The sequence below is a fragment of the Solanum lycopersicum genome, chromosome 4 (assembly GCF_036512215.1).
Source record: "Solanum lycopersicum chromosome 4, SLM_r2.1".
In the NCBI taxonomy this organism is placed as follows: Eukaryota; Viridiplantae; Streptophyta; class Magnoliopsida; order Solanales; family Solanaceae; genus Solanum; species Solanum lycopersicum.
The window spans coordinates 1,653,920-1,671,977 of record NC_090803.1 but is presented as its reverse complement, the minus strand read 5'-3'; the positions used below and the strand labels follow the sequence as shown (position 1 = coordinate 1,671,977).

General features: G+C 31.6%; 3 protein-coding genes across 6 annotated transcripts; 1 reads left to right on the top strand and 2 right to left on the bottom strand.

Annotated features, from left to right (window-relative positions):
- Positions 1-65: 65 nt before the first annotated feature.
- LOC101261220 (rust resistance kinase Lr10) lies at positions 66-4,532 on the bottom strand. 4 transcript variants are annotated; one of them, XM_069296901.1, is made up of 3 exons: positions 2,270-4,532; positions 1,841-1,873; positions 66-1,273 (listed from the first exon to the last, which is right to left on the bottom strand). In XM_069296901.1, exons 1-3 carry the CDS (start codon positions 3,009-3,011, stop codon positions 135-137), a joined length of 1,914 nt encoding a protein of 637 aa, XP_069153002.1. In that variant the 5' UTR covers positions 3,012-4,532; the 3' UTR covers positions 66-134. The 4 variants fall into 4 exon arrangements, with proteins under 4 accessions (XP_069153002.1, XP_069153003.1, XP_069153004.1 ...); XM_069296902.1 differs by having other exon boundaries at positions 1,841-1,870; positions 2,270-3,113; XM_069296903.1 differs by having other exon boundaries at positions 66-1,270; positions 1,841-1,870; positions 2,270-3,108.
- Positions 4,465-11,666, top strand: LOC101251373 (chaperone protein dnaJ 15). The gene is made up of 11 exons (XM_004236924.4): positions 4,465-5,216; positions 5,791-5,914; positions 7,235-7,317; positions 7,387-7,498; positions 7,578-7,682; positions 7,830-7,880; positions 10,092-10,181; positions 10,260-10,368; positions 10,487-10,635; positions 10,717-10,770; positions 11,016-11,666. Exons 1-11 carry the CDS (start codon positions 5,089-5,091, stop codon positions 11,253-11,255), a joined length of 1,245 nt encoding a protein of 414 aa, XP_004236972.1. The 5' UTR covers positions 4,465-5,088; the 3' UTR covers positions 11,256-11,666.
- Positions 11,667-12,430: 764 nt separating this feature from the next.
- Positions 12,431-13,167, bottom strand: LOC101243697 (uncharacterized). Its single transcript, XM_004236984.5, has one exon. The coding sequence runs from the start codon at positions 13,044-13,046 to the stop codon at positions 12,549-12,551; it is 498 nt and encodes a 165-aa protein (XP_004237032.1). The 5' UTR covers positions 13,047-13,167; the 3' UTR covers positions 12,431-12,548.
- Between the last annotated feature and the right edge of the window lie 4,891 nt (positions 13,168-18,058).

Below are 18,058 nucleotides of genomic sequence, written 5' to 3'. Positions count from 1 at the left end.
GGAAAAACGCATATATCAAAGTGCTATTCACTTTAGAGTGATTTATAATTTTAGTAACAATGAACTAATTTGCCAAATGTAGTTTATATGATATCTTAATTAATTCAAAATAATACATGCATAATTTGATAAGTCTAGATCATCAAACTTGATCTTTCGAGTCTTGATATCATGTAGGTGGTAGTAGGCATGTCACTGTCTGACACTGAAGAAGAATACAAGAAAGGCTTCGGAGGCATTTGCAGAGATTCGAGTTCACCTTGTAACATCTCTATGACCATACTGATAGAAGGCCTGCTGGACGGATCGGTTTGGATGCACCACAGGCTCACCAGTATCATCTTTTCTGCAAGTTTCTTATCCTCTTCCTCCACAATACCAGTTAATCCAAGCTCTTTCTTCTGTTCAATCTGTTTGTAAATCCAGTGTGGGAAGTATATTTCACTAGTACAATCAATAACTTCGTCAACATTTTTCCTTCCTCCAACCATCTCGAGGACCATCACACCATAGCTGTACACATCTGACTTGTGAGAAACTCCTCCAATGTTTTTACACACAATTTCTGGTGCAATATAGCCAATAGTCCCTCTCGCGCCCAATAAAGACACAACGCTTTCCTTATTGTTACATAGTTTTGCAAGGCCAAAATCGGATATTTTTGGACAAAAGTCTTCATCAAGAAGAATGTTATGAGGCTTTATATCGAAATGCAGGATTCTAGTATTGCAACCGCGATGCAAATACTCCAATCCTCTAGCAATGCCAAGTGAAATATTGTACAATGTATGCCATCCTAGTTGATGATTCGTACCACATTTTGCATCGTAAATGAACTTCTCAAGGGATCCATTAGGCATGAAATCATAGATGAGAGCTCTGTGTTGACCTTCAAAACAAAATCCCACAAGTGATACAATATTAATATGAGAAGTCCTACTGATACTTGCTACCTCATTGATAAACTCTTCTCCCCCGCCCTTCGATTCTTTCAAGACCTTGACTGCCACGAGACTCCCGGTATGCAACTTTCCTTTATACACAGAACCATAGCCTCCTTGACCAAGTTTGTTTTTGAAATACTCGGTCATCTTTTTAACTTCAGAATAACTGTACTTCCTTAGCGCGAGTGATCCACGGCTCTTCAAAAAGGCTTTTACATTTCGATAATCCTCTCCTTTCCTCTTCCAGAAAATGAAGGAGCATTTTTTTCTTAAGTAGAGGAATAGGAGAACTAGCATTGCGATTCCTCCAATAGAAGAAGTAACAACTGCTGTCAAGACACAAATCGGAAGATAGTTGTCAATTTTTGAAGTTGCACTAGTTTTGCAGGATACAATATTGTTGTGCGGAATTTGAGATAATACGAGAAAATATAAACGCGAAAAACAAGACAACAGATTTACGTGGTTCACCAATAAATTGGCTACGTCCACCGGAAGAGAGGGAGCAGTTTTATTATGGAGAGGCAAAAACAGAATTACAGAATAGGGTTTCCATAGCGTCTATATATAGTGCTAAGCTACGCCCTAACAGGCTTGGGCCCAACATACAGAATCAACAGAAAATTAAGGGCCCAATACAACAACATTGTATACCGTCGGGCCGGGGCGTCTCCGCCCCCTCGGACCCCAGGCCAGGGGGCGCGTCGCCCCCCTGGACCCCCCGACTCGCTGACCGGGCAGCGAGACCCCGTCCTTTCTGTTTGTAGCGGGTCCGATTCAAGGCATTCAACAAATATTTATCAGCATAATAACGTTCCCGTGAAGATGATACTCTTTATTTGTGTGTGTACGTGTTTTTATGCAACGGTAACACATTTGTAGCTATAGGTAGTTACCTGCAACTAGAGTTCGTTTCGACTTTCTTTCTGCTGCAGCCAAAGGAAATCACGAAAAATGTTAGATATATAAATATTTGTGTTGCACAAGGAAGTAAGTGTAAAATTTGTGCTATCAGATGCTGCACAGTATAAGACAACGCTCCAGTATCTATAACCCTCTACCTTAAAGGTCTAAAAAGACATACTCAAGTAAGCACTCCAACTTTGAGTATGCACATCTAGACACCTCAACTCGTCTCCAAAATTTATATGCCATGTCAGCATCAGGTATCCATCCACGAGACACACTAGGGACGAGTTAGAGTGTCCAATTGAGGTGTGTAGATGTGCACTCTCGAAGCTGGAGTACAAAAATTAGAAGCAACTATTTCGAAATAGAATTGAACAAATATCATAGCATTGTATATGATTAGGTAAAAATATTACCTATGGAGCAATGAAATCTATTGCTGCTATCGGTTAAACATCGACCTCCTTGATAGTAACATTTACTACAATCACCGGACAGACTCCACTGAATCACAAAGTTCGCAGTTAAAAAATCAAACAAACCACTATTCTGATCATTTAACTGTGAAGTGTTCCATCTAATTGGCAATCGAATCGGAGAACAGTTATCAGGAATATCTTCTTCTGATGTATCAGATGAATCTTCCCTTCCTCTGTTAGGATACTTGTAGTATATATTAAAACCACTACATTTAGTATAACTCAGATATTCGCGAAAATAATGATCACTCATGTTCATGTTGATCTCTAAATTGTTGTTGCATCTGAACAAGGTAATATTTCGTTCATTGATTCTAAACGAGATAGAAGGAGAATTTGGAAACGATATACCTTTATCAAAAGTTTCACAATTATTTCTCGCCAACAAGTAGTCAAGTGTACGATCTAAAACTCGAAAACCACCAGAGTAGCCTTGTCTCAGAACACTATAAACATTTTCTCCGATACGAATAGTTGGATTTGGAATAACATCACAATCTATAGTGTACAATCCACAATCAGGTTGTGATGATAAAGAAAATGGAAATCTCACATTGTCAATATTTCCACATTCGAATTCATCGACACAACTACTATTATTTTGAATTTGATTCCGCGCTACAGCTGAAGCAAACATACAGAAGATCAAGAGAATTGACAAAGAATTTAATGATAACATACTCAAATCTCTTACTATAATAATAATAATAATATTCAAAACTAATAATGTAATGAAAGAAGCAGATACATTCAAAATTTATTAGATAATCTGTCATTTTGTGCATATTTTCTCTATTTAGCTCTTTTTCTACACCTTCTAAGATGCTGCTTGACTTAGAATTTTCAACTTCGACGACTTGAGGGAGAAACTTTGGTATAATTGAGGTTTTTGGCCGATTTACGTGCACCTTGACTGTTTTACTATTTCTTTCGTCTACTTTTATTTGTCGGATTGCATTTTTCGAAAGTTAATCTAATTAATTTTTTAAGTTAAATTTACACTAATTATATATTTTTAACAAAAAATTTAAATATTTAAAAAGTATACGAAAATATTATAAGTTGCAAATTTTTGGATATCAATATGATGAAGAAATTCACTGTACAATATTCATTAAAGTTTTTATAATTTAACTCTAAAAAAGGAAGCTATAATAATTAAAAGTGGACTGAATGGTAATAAATTTCATGAAAGATCACGTCACTATTTCACTACTGAAGAAGTTTAAACGTTCATAAATGATAACAAAATTCAAGAGTAATGCTATAACTAGTAGTACAACTAATAATAAAGAAGAATAAGTCAAACATCACTCAACTATCTAAACGTCTTACCCTAAATCATGTTCTCTATAGCCTCTTGTCTATGAAAGGATAAATTTGATCCTTTCACATCGTTCAAAGATTAAAATTTGAGTTTTTAAATTTTTGTGTTTTTTCATTCAAGAACATATCGAAAACCGTCTCTCTATCTCTCTTCTACCTTATAAAGTAGAAATAAGATCTACATACTTTCTACTCTCTTGTAGCCCACTTTTATGTAGAAATAATTCACAAACTACAGAAAATAAGCTAAAATTAGCTTATTTCATATATATTTAAGTAACATTCTACTCTCTTCATAACCCCTTTTTAGATACAAATAATTCACGAACTATAGGAAATAAGCTCAAGTTAGCTATTTTATATATTCATTTTGAGAAACATTTTCTATCATAGATTTTTTCATATTCTGAATTCGATATCATATCTATAACCAAAAAGGAAGGGTGGTAGCATAACACCTCGCACCTATCAAGGGGTAATGAGTTTAAGGATTACTTCCCTGGACGAGGAATTAGCTATCACAAAAGAAGAGCTGAAAATCGCTTGATCATCGCAAGGAGAGGAGGTCATGGACACTTGATTGTGATGGCACGACTAATCAAAATGGGTACAAAGTAGGGGGCATTGCTCTTTGCACTTGATGAATCTTATTTAAAAGCATTTTCTGAAGTTTTTCCTTATCCGAACGAGTCCATCAAAAGACATGAATGATGAAAAAGAGGCCTCAACTAGCTTCTTGGGAAGTCCGTACCCACCGCTTTTGCTATTATTAAAGCTTTTAAGGAAAAAACTTCTCTTAAAAGCTCGGAGATCTTTAGTTTTGAGACTATTTTTTTCATACATTGGAGCAGCTTATCCAATACACCACATTCGTGATATATTTGTTCAAAATTAACCTTTATATATTTGTATAAAATTCAATTTCTTTCCCAAAATACCCTTTTGCTAATTGACTTTTCGAATTTAGAAGCAAATAAAAAATGTGTCTTTTAAGCTTTAGCGCTCTCCTTCTCTCTCTCACACACACACAGAGTCCCTTTTGACATCCTGTAAATTTCCTCAAAACCCTAATTTTCTCCCTTTTCCAACATCAATAATCAATTCATAATCCTTTTGTTAGATCTCTTGGTCCAATTTCCAGCTAATTTTTCCATTTTTTGTTAGCTGTAATCCCAAGAAGATGAAAAGTCGATCCAATTCTTTGAATTCCGTGAAAAATCTGCATAATTCCCCTCAATTTGTTCTCAAACTTTGATGGGTTTTGTGACTTTTCACAAAAAGACTGTTTTTTTTTTTATTGTTTTGTGTCTGTATAAGTTTCCTCTGCCTGTCTATTTGCAGACAAGAAAGCTATTTGGATGATACACAGCAAGTAGTTTGGAAAAAAAAAAGAGAAGGTTCTAGAATTAGGGGAGGAAGAAATTGTGCTTATGGCTGGTTCGAAAATGGAGGGGTCATCAGCTCCAGCTGTAAGGAGAGACCCATATGAGGTATTGTCTGTAGCAAGGGATTCATCTGATCAAGAGATTAAAAGTGCTTATAGAAAGCTCGCACTCAAGTAAGTCATCCTCATGTTACTCGAAAGAGTTTTGCTTTATGGTTAATGTGGTTGGTTTAATTGAGGTTCATCTGTTTGGACAAATTATTTGGTGATGGAATGTTACAGACTCAAAATTGAGCTGTGAATTGGTCTTGAATGGATTGGAATGAGTACGTAGGGGATTTAGATTAGTTTTGGAGGGAGGCTTAGTTGATTGATTGATTGAAGTTATATTATTGCTCTCGTAGTGTTTCATGTATGTACTTAAGTGTGGTTACTTATGAGGTGTAGTTGATTGCGTAGTTGAGTTATTGTTGAGAGAATTGTGCATTATGTTCTTATATGTGGCGTATATAAATTGAAATGTGGCGTATTGCTTTGCTATGTATTTAGTTAGACATATCAAGCATTTTGAGGATACGGTTAGCTTTATTATGGAACTCATTATTAGCTATTCAAGAATTGAAGCTAGTAATTTGAAGGTTGAGGTGGTGTGAAGGAAATTTCTTGATTTGATTGTCTCTTATACATTAGTTACTTTATAAGGAAAAATATCTTATCAATAGCCATACACAATCTAAATTATTGGCAGGTATCATCCCGACAAGAATGCTAACAATCCTGAAGCTTCAGAACTCTTCAAAGAGGTTGCATATTCCTATGGTGTTCTATCTGATCCTGAAAAAAGGAGGCAATATGATATGGCAGGTTTTGAGGTACTTTGTCCACATACATTGTCAATTACATAATTTTCATGCAATGTGTTACTACTAGATTAATGACTTTAAGTAAATGCCTTTTAATTATGTTTTGAGCTACTGTATTTATGGATTTTTTTAACTGTCTCAAACAAAAATAAAAATGGGTATCTGTTGTTCTATGTTTGACAGAAAACCTTGTGGGCCATTCAAGAAATCAAATATCATAAACACTAAATGTCCATTGTATCAAAATCATTTAATGAGAAGTCAAAATTACTAAGTTGCTTCCCTACATGCATTTCACGTATATTGCAACTACTTTAGAATTTTGGACCACATATTCTATTTTTTTTGTTTATACTACATACCTTGCAATAGGAAATATGTTTGAACGTGATTCTATATAGCATTGTCCTATTGGGATTTAAATGTAGCTGCCGTAGTTGTATGTTATGGAATTAGATTAGGAGTCTTTGAGTTGTATCATGTATGGATTAGGAATCTTAAATGACCTATACGCTCCCATGATCCATGAGAAGTAGCTAAAGAACAAAATACAATTGAAGAAAAAAGTACAACTAATTAATCTTTTATCTTGTCAAAAACAAATCCTCTAATTGAATTAAGGCTTAGTCATTGTTAGTCTGTCACATTAAGTCTGGCGTTTGTCAGAAACTTTAGTTTGGTTAGAGATTTGTATGCCAGTATAGAGATAAGTTTGAGATTTAGAGAACTTTTAGTATTAGAGAGCTCTTAGTTTAGTTAACCCCAATAACTTTGGGATTGAGGTATAGTTATTGTATCATATTTTTTCATATAAAAGAAGTGGAGCAAATGTTTGGTCTTGACTTTTTGGAGCTGAACAAATCTTCTTTTTGTTCTGTCTGTTGGTGTGGATGGGTTGGGGGGCTATCGGAAAACTCAGTGGAAGAATTTGAGAAGGTCAAAGATGGACTCAAGCTAATAAGTTTGATGACATGGGTTATCTGCCATAATGAAATATTACAGTAGCTGGATTCTTGTGTTGGTGTTCTTTTTGCAATGACTTCTTCATGTATGCATGGATTTTAGAAGGTGGTTGCTCACGCACTGAGACGCGTATACATATACTCTCTCTAGTGGTACATGGATAGTTTCTTTTTTATGCGTTTTTCAACTTTATCCAAATTGTCGGTATCTAATGTAATCAGGTATGATGGGCATGGTTTATTTATTAGACAGACTCCCAATTGACTAATACTTGTGGCAGCTTTTAACTGATTATAGTTCCTAGATAACTGCTCACGAGCATGTACTATTAGTCTTTCTCTGACATTTGATCTTGAAAATTCTAAGGCTATTGATGCTGAAGGAACCGATATGGAAATTGATTTGTCTAATCTTGGAACTGTCAACACAATGTTTGCAGCATTGTTCAGGTAATCATCATACTAAACTTTGTTTTTCGAGTAGATTATGGTGTTTGAATTTCCTTATCTCTCTTATAGCAAGTTGGGTGTTCCCATCAAAACGACTGTGTCTGCTAATGTTCTTGAAGAAGCTTTGAATGGAACTGTCACAATCCGCCCTCTTCCAATCGGGACGTCTCTTAGTGGAAAGGTAGCATTTGATTTACTCTTTCAATTAGCAGGATAAACCACATCAGCTGTATTAAGGTTTTAGCTTGGTTTTGCTGCAGGTTGAAAAGCAAAGTGCCCATTTTTTCGGTGTAACGATTAGCAATGAACAAGCGGAGGCAGGGCTTGTAGTTAGAGTTACTTCAGCAGCTCAAAGCAAGTTTAAGGTACACTCACGATCAATAGAATTTTTATGGTAGTTATTCGTCCTACTTTTATACTTCGTAAGCAGTGCCGATATATCTCATGTTTTTTTGTGTTTTCTACCTTTCCATGACTTGAAATGTTAAAACTAAATTTTTATATAATTTCAGCTACTGTATTTTGAACAAGATGCAAATGGAGGTTATGGCCTGGCTTTGCAGGTACTGCGTTTTACAGTTTTTGGTTCCATTATGAATTCAAGATATTTTTAATTGATGTAGAGTTCTTAGTGATTTGAGGTGGCCAGGTAGTTGTTGATTCATGAAGCTTCTAATAAAAGCATTTATTTTGGAAATAAAACCAAATTAAGAAATGTGTACTCTTCATTCCATTCTATTTTGGGAGACATTTCGAGCATGTACAGACACAACTTTCTCTCGGATTGTTGCTGGATTAGTAACCTATGTGTTGAGGAAAGATGTTACAAATTCTCAAGAAAAAAAAAGAATGAATTAGAAAATAACTCTCCTAAAATTCTAATGAAGTAATGTTCTTGAATTGCAACTTTAACTCCTGTTTTGTTAAGCGCTTATCTTGATGTATCTCTATGGATTTAATGAGTTTTTCCTGGGATTTTAAAGCTTAGTCTTGAGATTTTTTTTTTTGTTTTAAATTAAAGCTTAGTCTTGGTTTGCAATTTTTTTTTTGTGACCAACCTAACAGCTAACAACTACTACTACGCCCTATTTGTTTGTACTTATTAGGGGTTTGAATTTTAATGGTTTAGATTTCAGTCCATTAAGTTGTTTTTTGTTTTGTGTTTTAAAATATCTTAAATGGATTTAAATAGGTCTGCATGAATCAGATTTGTAATCAACTCTAACACCATGAAGATCTTAAATTTCACTTTTGTCTTAGCAAAAGTCATGCCCATATTTCTATATGCGAAGAACTTCACTTCTTGACGAAATAAAAAAAAACCTTCATGTCTCTTGCATTTGCCGGAATCTTCTGAGGAACTGGCAACGCCAATTCTTGCTCTGGAAGCTATTTCTGGTGAAGTTGGCCACCAATGGAAATGTTCAATTGTTTGTTGTGGTTGAATTCAAAACTATAGAACCAATCAAAGAGGGAAAAAGTTGTTGGGTCATCAGGTGTACTGAGAAAGTATGGGAGAAAGCATCAGGGTGTTTCTGAAATGGGTTGGAGCTCCACTCTGTCATGGTTAAGTGGGATTAGGCATTTTCTGTCATAAAGGAGTCCTAGAAATGGTGAGGTTGGTTAGGTAGTAGGGACGCTGGGAGGGAGTGAACAGGAGGGCTTTTCACTTTAAAGGAAGGATGAACTTAAGTTGTTTGGTTGGGTGGATTTGAGGAAGAGATGCAGGGTATTTAGGATTAGTGGTGGAAGGGGAGTGGTTGGGTGATAACATGAAGATGAGAGATTTTGGAGAGATTTGTATTCTTTTAACATTTTAGGTTCTATAAACTGTAGTTCAAATTAGCATATTTTGAGAATTAAATTAATAAATTATATATATATATAGTCATTCAGTATTCAGTTTGGAGATAACATCTTAATATTTAGATGTGTATCCACTATCCGTATTCAGACAACATCTTAGTGTGTATCCAGATTCAGATATTTGAATCTTAGTAATAACAAATGACCCCTAAATCTCAATCAAACAAGTAGGGTTTGCTATATTGCTATGCGAATTCTTTCTGACCATATTTCTCAATTTAAATTCATCTCAGACCAATATATACGGAAAAAATAAATAAATGAAGCATGAACAAAGTTTATTTGATTATCTAAGTTTCTAGCCATATGGCTCATGAGTCATCCTTATTTGCGGGCGTAGAAAGTTATGGTCAGGAGCCAGTGTAGTAGATGAGGCTGTATGTTTGTAAGATCTCAGTTCACTAAAGTATTGAATTGACAGTATGAATCAACTGCTTTGGAAAACTAGACGTCATTCTTGATGTTCTCTGATTTTGAAGCTCTTCATGGTCTGCAATCTGCATCAGCTGTGAGGCTTATATATTCGAGTGAACTCACTTGTACAGAGCAGATACTGGACTTCTTATTCTCTATCTTCAGATATATAAGCTCAACATGCTCGTACTACATTAAATTTGCCTGCAAACTGTGTTTCTTTTTGTTACAGTTATCTTTCGAGTATTTCTTTTTGACTGTTAGTTCTGAACACACTTTGATTTGTGAGCAAGTGTATTGTATTTTAAATGAACCTGTTGTGCATGTCTAGTTTATTCTAACCAGGTGATTGACTGATCAAAATTTTCTTAATAGAAGTGTATTGTATTTTAAAGGGACATGTTATGCATGTCTAGTTTATTCTAACCAGGTAATTGACTTGATCAAAATCTTCTTAATGAACCTGATGAATTGTCATTGTATACACTATACAGGAAGATAGTGAAAAAACAGGTAAAGTAACGTCAGCAGGAATGTATTTCCTGCATTTTCAGGTGTACAGAATGGATTCAACTGTAAATGCGGTATGTGAATATCAACCAATTGGTCAAGTTCATTAATGCAGTGTTGTCGGAATTAATAAATTATTTGAAATATTGTAGTTAGCAATGGCTAAGGACCCTGAAGCTGCTTTCTTTAAGAAACTGGATGGCCTTCAACCTTGTGAGGTCTCAGAACTAAAAGCTGGCACTCACATATTCGCTGTTTATGGTTGGAGCTACTTATATTGCTGAATACTTGTTTTTTGTTGCTGCAGAAAACCTTCTAATTCCCGATTGATAGTCCAATACTAAATCCTCAAGGATGAATTTTGATCTGAATTTTGCAGGAGATAATTTCTTTAAGCCAGCTACTTATATTATTGAGGCTCTTTGTGCCAAGTCATATGAGGATACTACTGTTAAGCTCAAGGAAATCGAGGCTCAGATTTTGAGGAAGAGAAATGAGCTTCGGCAGTTTGAAATCGAATATAGAAAGGTTTGCTTCTGGACAATATTTATCATCGGTAATAGATTGTTTCAGATGTGCTCATTGTACTCTTCCATGTGATGTTAACAGGCATTGGCACACTTCCAGGAAGTAACCAACAGATACAGCCAAGAGAAGCTGTCTGTATGTTTCTGCTGCTAGTCTCATGGTCTAAATATCATTTTCATAAATGTGCTCGTATTGAGATGTTAATTCCCTCGAAGTCCTTCAAGTTTATTTCTCATGAAAAAATTAGTGACTCGGGAATAGTTAATTAGAATTTAGAGCCATCATTAATGCATCTCTTGATTGCTTAGGCGCTACTTTGCTTTGTTCCTTCTATTACGTGATTGTTCCTTTGCACTGATTAAATACTGCTGTTCGTAAAGGTCGATGAGATGCTGAAACAAAGAGACAGTATACACTCTTCATTCACAGTTTCAAGGTCAATTGCTAATCTAAGCGGCAGTGGAAGCGGGCATTTCAGTAATGGAAGTAGCAGTAAAGTCCCTGGCGAAGATTATAAAACCGATAGTCCAGGGGAAGATGGAAGCTCAGACTCCAAAGACAAGTCATCAAAGAAAAGATGGTTCAACCTTAACCTTAAAGGATCAGATAAAAAGAACTGAAAAGTCGACGATCATCTAAGTTCTATACTTGATCCCAAATCTTAAAGAGTTCTTGCATTGCTATCAAACGCCAAGGGGGCAGGTATTGCGCTGCCGGAACAAGTCCCTTCATATATTCTTTGTTCTATTTGTTAGTTTGTGCTTTTCCCAGATTCATTTTGTCTTTAGGGAAGTGATGTTTGGAATATATATATATATATATATAGATGGTGTTTTTGGTGTTTGTATGCATGATTCTTGTGATGTACCATGAACTTGGCTGATCTTCAGCTGTCAATCCATATAAGATTATAGAATTCAGAAGGTGTTGTAATTTTAGTCTATGTACATTTTCTTTTTTTGGTTGGCATTGGGAAGTTGTAATATTTCAATGGTGATTCTTACAAAAAGAAAAAATCAACTTTTTGTGAATTTTTATGCCTCTGTTTTTTATATTTCGAGTGTGTACAATATGAACTTTTATGTCTCTATTTTTAGTGTTGCATACAAATATACAAAAGATCATAAACATGATATTAACTATGAAAGATCACAGAGGTGTGGAAGATCATGGAATAGATCATAAACATGATATATATCAGACAGTTATATTTTTTTCAATTTTATTCTCAGTACTAAATACACTTCTTTCAAATTATTTTTAAGATTTGATACTAAATATCATTTAATAGAAATAGTTTGGTAATATATCTATATCAATAATTTATTTTCCTATTAGATGTGTCAAATTAAAATACGACAAATAAAAATAAATAGTCATATTCTAATTTTAATTAATATACAAAATAACTCTTGTTCTAGTAATCAAACGAATCATTTTCTACATTATTCTACAATAATGTTCTATGGTTATTTCAAATATTTGTATGCAAACTATAAAATGAGAAAGTAATCCATTTCAATTTACATATTTTGATACAACAAGCTCACAAAATTATTAAACAACAAAAACATTACAGATATAAATATAAATAAATAAACAACAATATCTCCACAGCCATTAAAACCAATGTGGAGCACAATAAATCAAATATAAATAATATCATCACAATCCTACCCACACCCAAAACACCAAAAATAAAATTTCTTTTAAAAAAAATTATAAAACCATCAAAAAAGATAAACATAATTAAAAAAAATTTTAAAAACGAAAAGCTCATTGTGAGCTAGCGAGCTAAAGGTTCAACAGAATTTAATAGCTTTATGTTTTGTTAAAAAATCCATTTAGAAATCTAATAACCATTTTTCCTAAAGTTCGTAAACTTAAAATTCTAATTCCGCGTCGAGCTCTCATCAATTCTCAACCATTGCATTAAACTTCTCCAAAAATGATTCTTGTCTTTGCAATTTAATTTCTTGATAAAACCTTTCAATAAACTTCTCAGCTCTCTCATCAACCGAATCATCATCATCGTTGTCGTCGCCATCATCGCCATGAAAATCTGCAAATTCTTCCATGGAACCTAATCTCTCCAACTCCAACACTGGGTACCTTCTCTTTTTCTCATCTCCTTCGCATTTCGCCATTCCCAAACATCTCGAAATAAAGAAAACAGAGCATATATCTCTGTAACTCCTCTGTTTTCTGAATGATTTTTTTCTATTATAGAAATGAATCAATGATGTATTCGAAGGAGAAAACTGGTATTCTTGAATATACCCATAACTATAATGCTTCAGAATACTAAATTTCTTCACTTTTTTCAGAGGTTTTCTCATTTTTGCTAAGAAAATTGACATGTTTAGTAGATTTGTAACTTTCTGAAAAACAGGGGAAATTTTTTTGGGCATTTTTTATATAAGTTCAAAATGTGAGAGAAACTTGAGATGAAATCTCACTCAAGTGACTCTCAATTTTGAATTTTTGAAGAATGTTTCAAGTTCTGCAAATTTATTTGTAGTTTTTTTTTTTTTGGGTACTGTGTAGAGCAATTTATTGGTGGAAAAAAAGTGTTTTTTGTAGATAGCAAAAATGGTCCTTTATGTTTGAGGTTTGGTTTAAAAATAGTCCCTTTAATTTTAGTCCTTTTATGTATTACTTTCTCCCGTCGAGATAGTTTGATTCGACGCGAAGTTTAAGAAATAAATGAAAACTTTTAAAAGTTGTGATTCAAAATGAATATTTGTACGACAGTAAATTATTCAGTAAGAATATATAGTTAAATTGTTACTTAATATAAAAATGTGTCATTTTTTGTGAGATTGACTAAAAAGAAAAGTAAGTCATATAAATTGAGACGAGAAGTAATGTTTTAACTTTGTTACTAATATATTGAACTCTGTTACGGTTAGATTTGACAGAAATTAGCAAGAAGTTATATTTAGAGATACAATTTTTTGTTGTTTTAGTACTATTTTTTAAAACTGATTTTTTAGAGTTTGGTGTGTAAGTTTTTAAGGTATAATATAATTTATGTTATTTATTATTTATTGTTTGATGTAGTCTTTTGTATTGTATATTTCAGTATTATGTTGATCAATCGATAGGATGGACCAATATTTACTTTTCACGTTTGAGAAATATGATTAATCTTTTACTTTTCACATTTTCAAATCATAATCATTTACTTTTCTCATTTCGTAAAGAGTTAAAAGGGCATTACCCTTAAAAATAAAGGACTAATTTTGTAAAGTTCTTTTTTTATTTTTTGAAGAATGTGAAAATATGAGGAAGGCTAGGCTGGAAAAAGGTTTATGGTCGGTGTCAATTTGGATTTTATTATAGTGAAGTAGCCGTTAAAGAGCGGTTCTCTCTTAGTTTCAAATCTGGTGTCATTTTATACGATATCGTTTAATTTGATACGTTATTTAATAAAAAAATTAAAATTTTATAACCGAAAGGATCAAAATATTTATATAGTGAAAATTATCTTACTAAGAGTAAACCGGTATTTTTAAAGTTAAATTATTCAAAGTCTAGTAATATGATAATCTCTTTGAAACAGACCAAAAAATAAAAATGTCACATAAAAGAAGTATAAAGTTCAACAAAAATTTCTATTTCTTAGTCTGATATTTTGATCTTCAAATTTTGATTAATATGAGTTGTAAGTGAGAATAATAGATTTTATTTGTCTTTAGTCAGAGGTATCGGGTTAGAGCATATGAAAGAAAATATATTGTTAGAGAATTTTTTTTCTTCATAATGAGTCTTACACAATACCAATTCACATTATCAGGCTGCAAATACGAATATCAAACATAATGTAAAAAATTTTAAAAATTACTCATTTTAATTTTCAAGTCAGGGTTAATAGAGTTGCAGTGGAAAAGATAGAATCTCGTTCATTTTAATTAGAGATTTTAAATTTAAGCTATGAAAAAATTATGTTGTTATAGAATACTTTCTTTTCAAATGGGCTTCAACGATACCTTTCCAAATTAATCGGATTCTAAATACGAATATCTGGTTATAACAAAGAAAATTGAATATTAAATTGAAAGAAATTTTAATTTCGTAATATTTAATAATTTCGATTTTCAAATTAAGGAATATGAGAGTTGTCGCCAAATTGATAGGATTATTTTGCCTTTAATAAGAGATTTTGAATTTAAATGTATGAAAAATATTTGTTATTAGAGAACACTTCCTTTTCAACTGAGTCTATACAATATCAATTCAAATTAATCAAATTCCAAACATGAATATATATATATATATATATATATATATATATATATATATATATATATATACTAAATGGGTAAAATATAATATAAAATTAAAAGAAATTTCGATTCCTTAGTCTGCTATTATTAATTATTAATTGATTATGTCTAATACATGGAACAGAACAATTAAATACAGTTGTGTTTCCTTCTAATCAAAGTTCTCTATTGCTTTATTCTGCAAGAGATTCGTTTCAGATCCCAAATTAATTGCAATTTAATTATGTTTTCCTAGAATGGTATATTTCCAAAAAAAAATTAAAATATATTTTCTTCTAATTACTAATATACTTTAGTTATTGTAATTAGAACTATCATTATAGATCAATAATTACCGATTTTAGTGATATTCATGATTTATTACTATTATTTATAGTAACATATAGTAACATTATGTTAAATCTGCAATATGTATTAAAAGTGAATTATATATGTAATATATATGCATCCCTTTTTTTAAAATAGATTCCGGAACCAAATGAAATAAAATATATATGTATTATAAGTGTTTTTTAAATATATTATGTTTGTTTCGTAAGAAATTGATACATCGTTGTAAGTGTATCAAAATACGTAATAAATGTATTATCCATCAATAAAATTGGTACTATATGTGAATGAATAATTTTCTTTGTAATATGAATTAAATTGTATTATAAATATATAAAAAGATCAAAGTCAAAAAAATATTAATGTTATAGATGATAAATATCTTTTTAATATGATATATAAATTTTCCATTTTGAAAATTTAACGATTTGGATTGGGCCGGCCCACCATAACCACTTGCTTTAAAATGACCGGCCCATCTTAATAGGTTTTGGGTGTGTGTGTGTGTATATATATATATATATATATATATATATATATTATGATTTAAAAAAAATTATATTCTAACAAATGCTAACATAAATATTCATAAGACAATGTTACGTTGTGTTTCTTATACAAATAATATTTGTTTAGTACAAATTATACTTTTTCAATTGTTTTTTGTATTGGATTGTTGGTCAATATCTATCATTACTATTATTATCGTCGTTAACCACGATCATTACTAATCATCACAGTTGTCAATCTTTATGGTTAGTCGTTACTATATTTATTCACCTTCAACATAGTAATTCTATCCATTACCACCACCATTATCGACCAACATTAGCGTCATCAACCGTCAAATGTGATCACCAACCATCTCTTTCATCATAATCATAATATAACGATCACTATCAACATACAGATAGTAGCTAGCTGCTATACCTATCACATCCATCATTATAATTATATCTACGACCACGACCAACATCATTCTCACTACCACCTTCACCGCTATTACTAGTTATCTATCACCATTGCGATCAAATGTTTCTACTATCACCCACCTCGACCATCATAATTATCTAGTATTATATATATTGGTGTCAGCTATCACAAACGCGTTATCAAACACCATTTACATTCTTCGGTCACAACCATTAATACCACCAACTACTAACATCACTAAACTTTACTCTCACAACCATCTTCATCACGTTAAATTATAGAAATAAATAGTTAATGATATATTTTATTTTATTTAGTAGTTAAATATTATTTTATTATTTATAAGAGAAGAGGCTAGGGATTAGGTTTTTCTAACTTTCTTTATCTTCAACGTTCAAACATTCTAAACTTTATAAGTCGTTTTCATTTTGGGTAAGCAATCTGTTGAAGAAATCGTGTCTAAGGAACAATCACCTCATTATTAAATAATGATTAAAGAATTTAGGTTTAATTCTTTTTTTAAAAAAATTATCTAAAAACACATCTTATTTTATTATTAATATTTAAGAATTTCTATCATTTAAAAGAAAATCAAAATTTCTTCTCGGAGAAGTACTAAAGTTTCCACATTTATTATTTCTGTTAATTCAATTCAATTTCTGAAACGCGCATGTGGTACTTTATTTTAGTTATTTAAACATAAGGTAAATAGAATAAGCTAAGGGTATGATCGTAAATATATAGTGTATTTTTTAAAACAGTTTCAGATGAAAAGTTTAAATAATATTATTGTAGTAGATTAAATGTACGATTAATAACCGTTTCAAATTATTAATCTTTCATTAATAATCTTTGTACCGTTAGTTCACATGCAACTAATTTTTTCATGACTTGTTTCTAAATAAAATGTCGCTTCCATGTGTTAGTTCGTTAGCTATGAATAAATATTTTAAAAAATTATTCAACTATATAGTATTAATTAATAAAGTTTTGTTAGAAAAAAAACGTTTTTAAAAAATAAGTTGATATTGTTCATGTTATATACAATCTTAAATCAATGCTAAAGTCGATCTTTAGCATCTATACTACATAAATATTTATCTAAAAGTTGAGTCAATTCATTAATACAAAACTAACTTGAAGTGACTTTACTAAAAGTTTTAATTTTGTATAACTCCATAAATATTTTAATAATATCTCAGAATTGTCTCATGATGTTCATTTTTTATATATTAATATATGAGAAAAATATGTAATTACATGACTTAAAATTATATAATCTTTACAAATATCTATCATTTGAATTAATTATAAAAATCTCATTTCTCCTTCTCTCTTAATATGAAGAATCCTAATACATCAATCCTCCTCGGTAATATGGATTATAATTGTTTTTGTGTACTTATAGTTGATATATAAACTCAATTATTTCAAACCTAAATTGGTATGAATATTTTGATTTATAGTTATGTATTATTTACTATGTATTAGGGGCAAGAAATAATGTATCCGCGAATTTTGAAAAATAAAAGATAATTATAATTAAAACAACTTTTTGGATAAAATGTCATTAACGCTCAAATTATTGGAGTTTTTGTACTTTATGCTTAATATATTGGCTTTTAGAGGTCCAATTTACTCTCTTGTGACATGCTAGTCTCCAAATCGTTTCATAAAGTATTAAAGTTTGACCTTTCGAAATCATATTTTTTTATAATTAGTATTCACTAATCGCATGATTTTTAATTGCCATGTGATTTGATCTATTATATAAATAGACAATTGCTTGTTTAAATTTGAAGTAATTTAATTTAGGAAATGATAAATCCTCTTTCATATCGTACACTTGACTATTTTAATGTAATGATTGT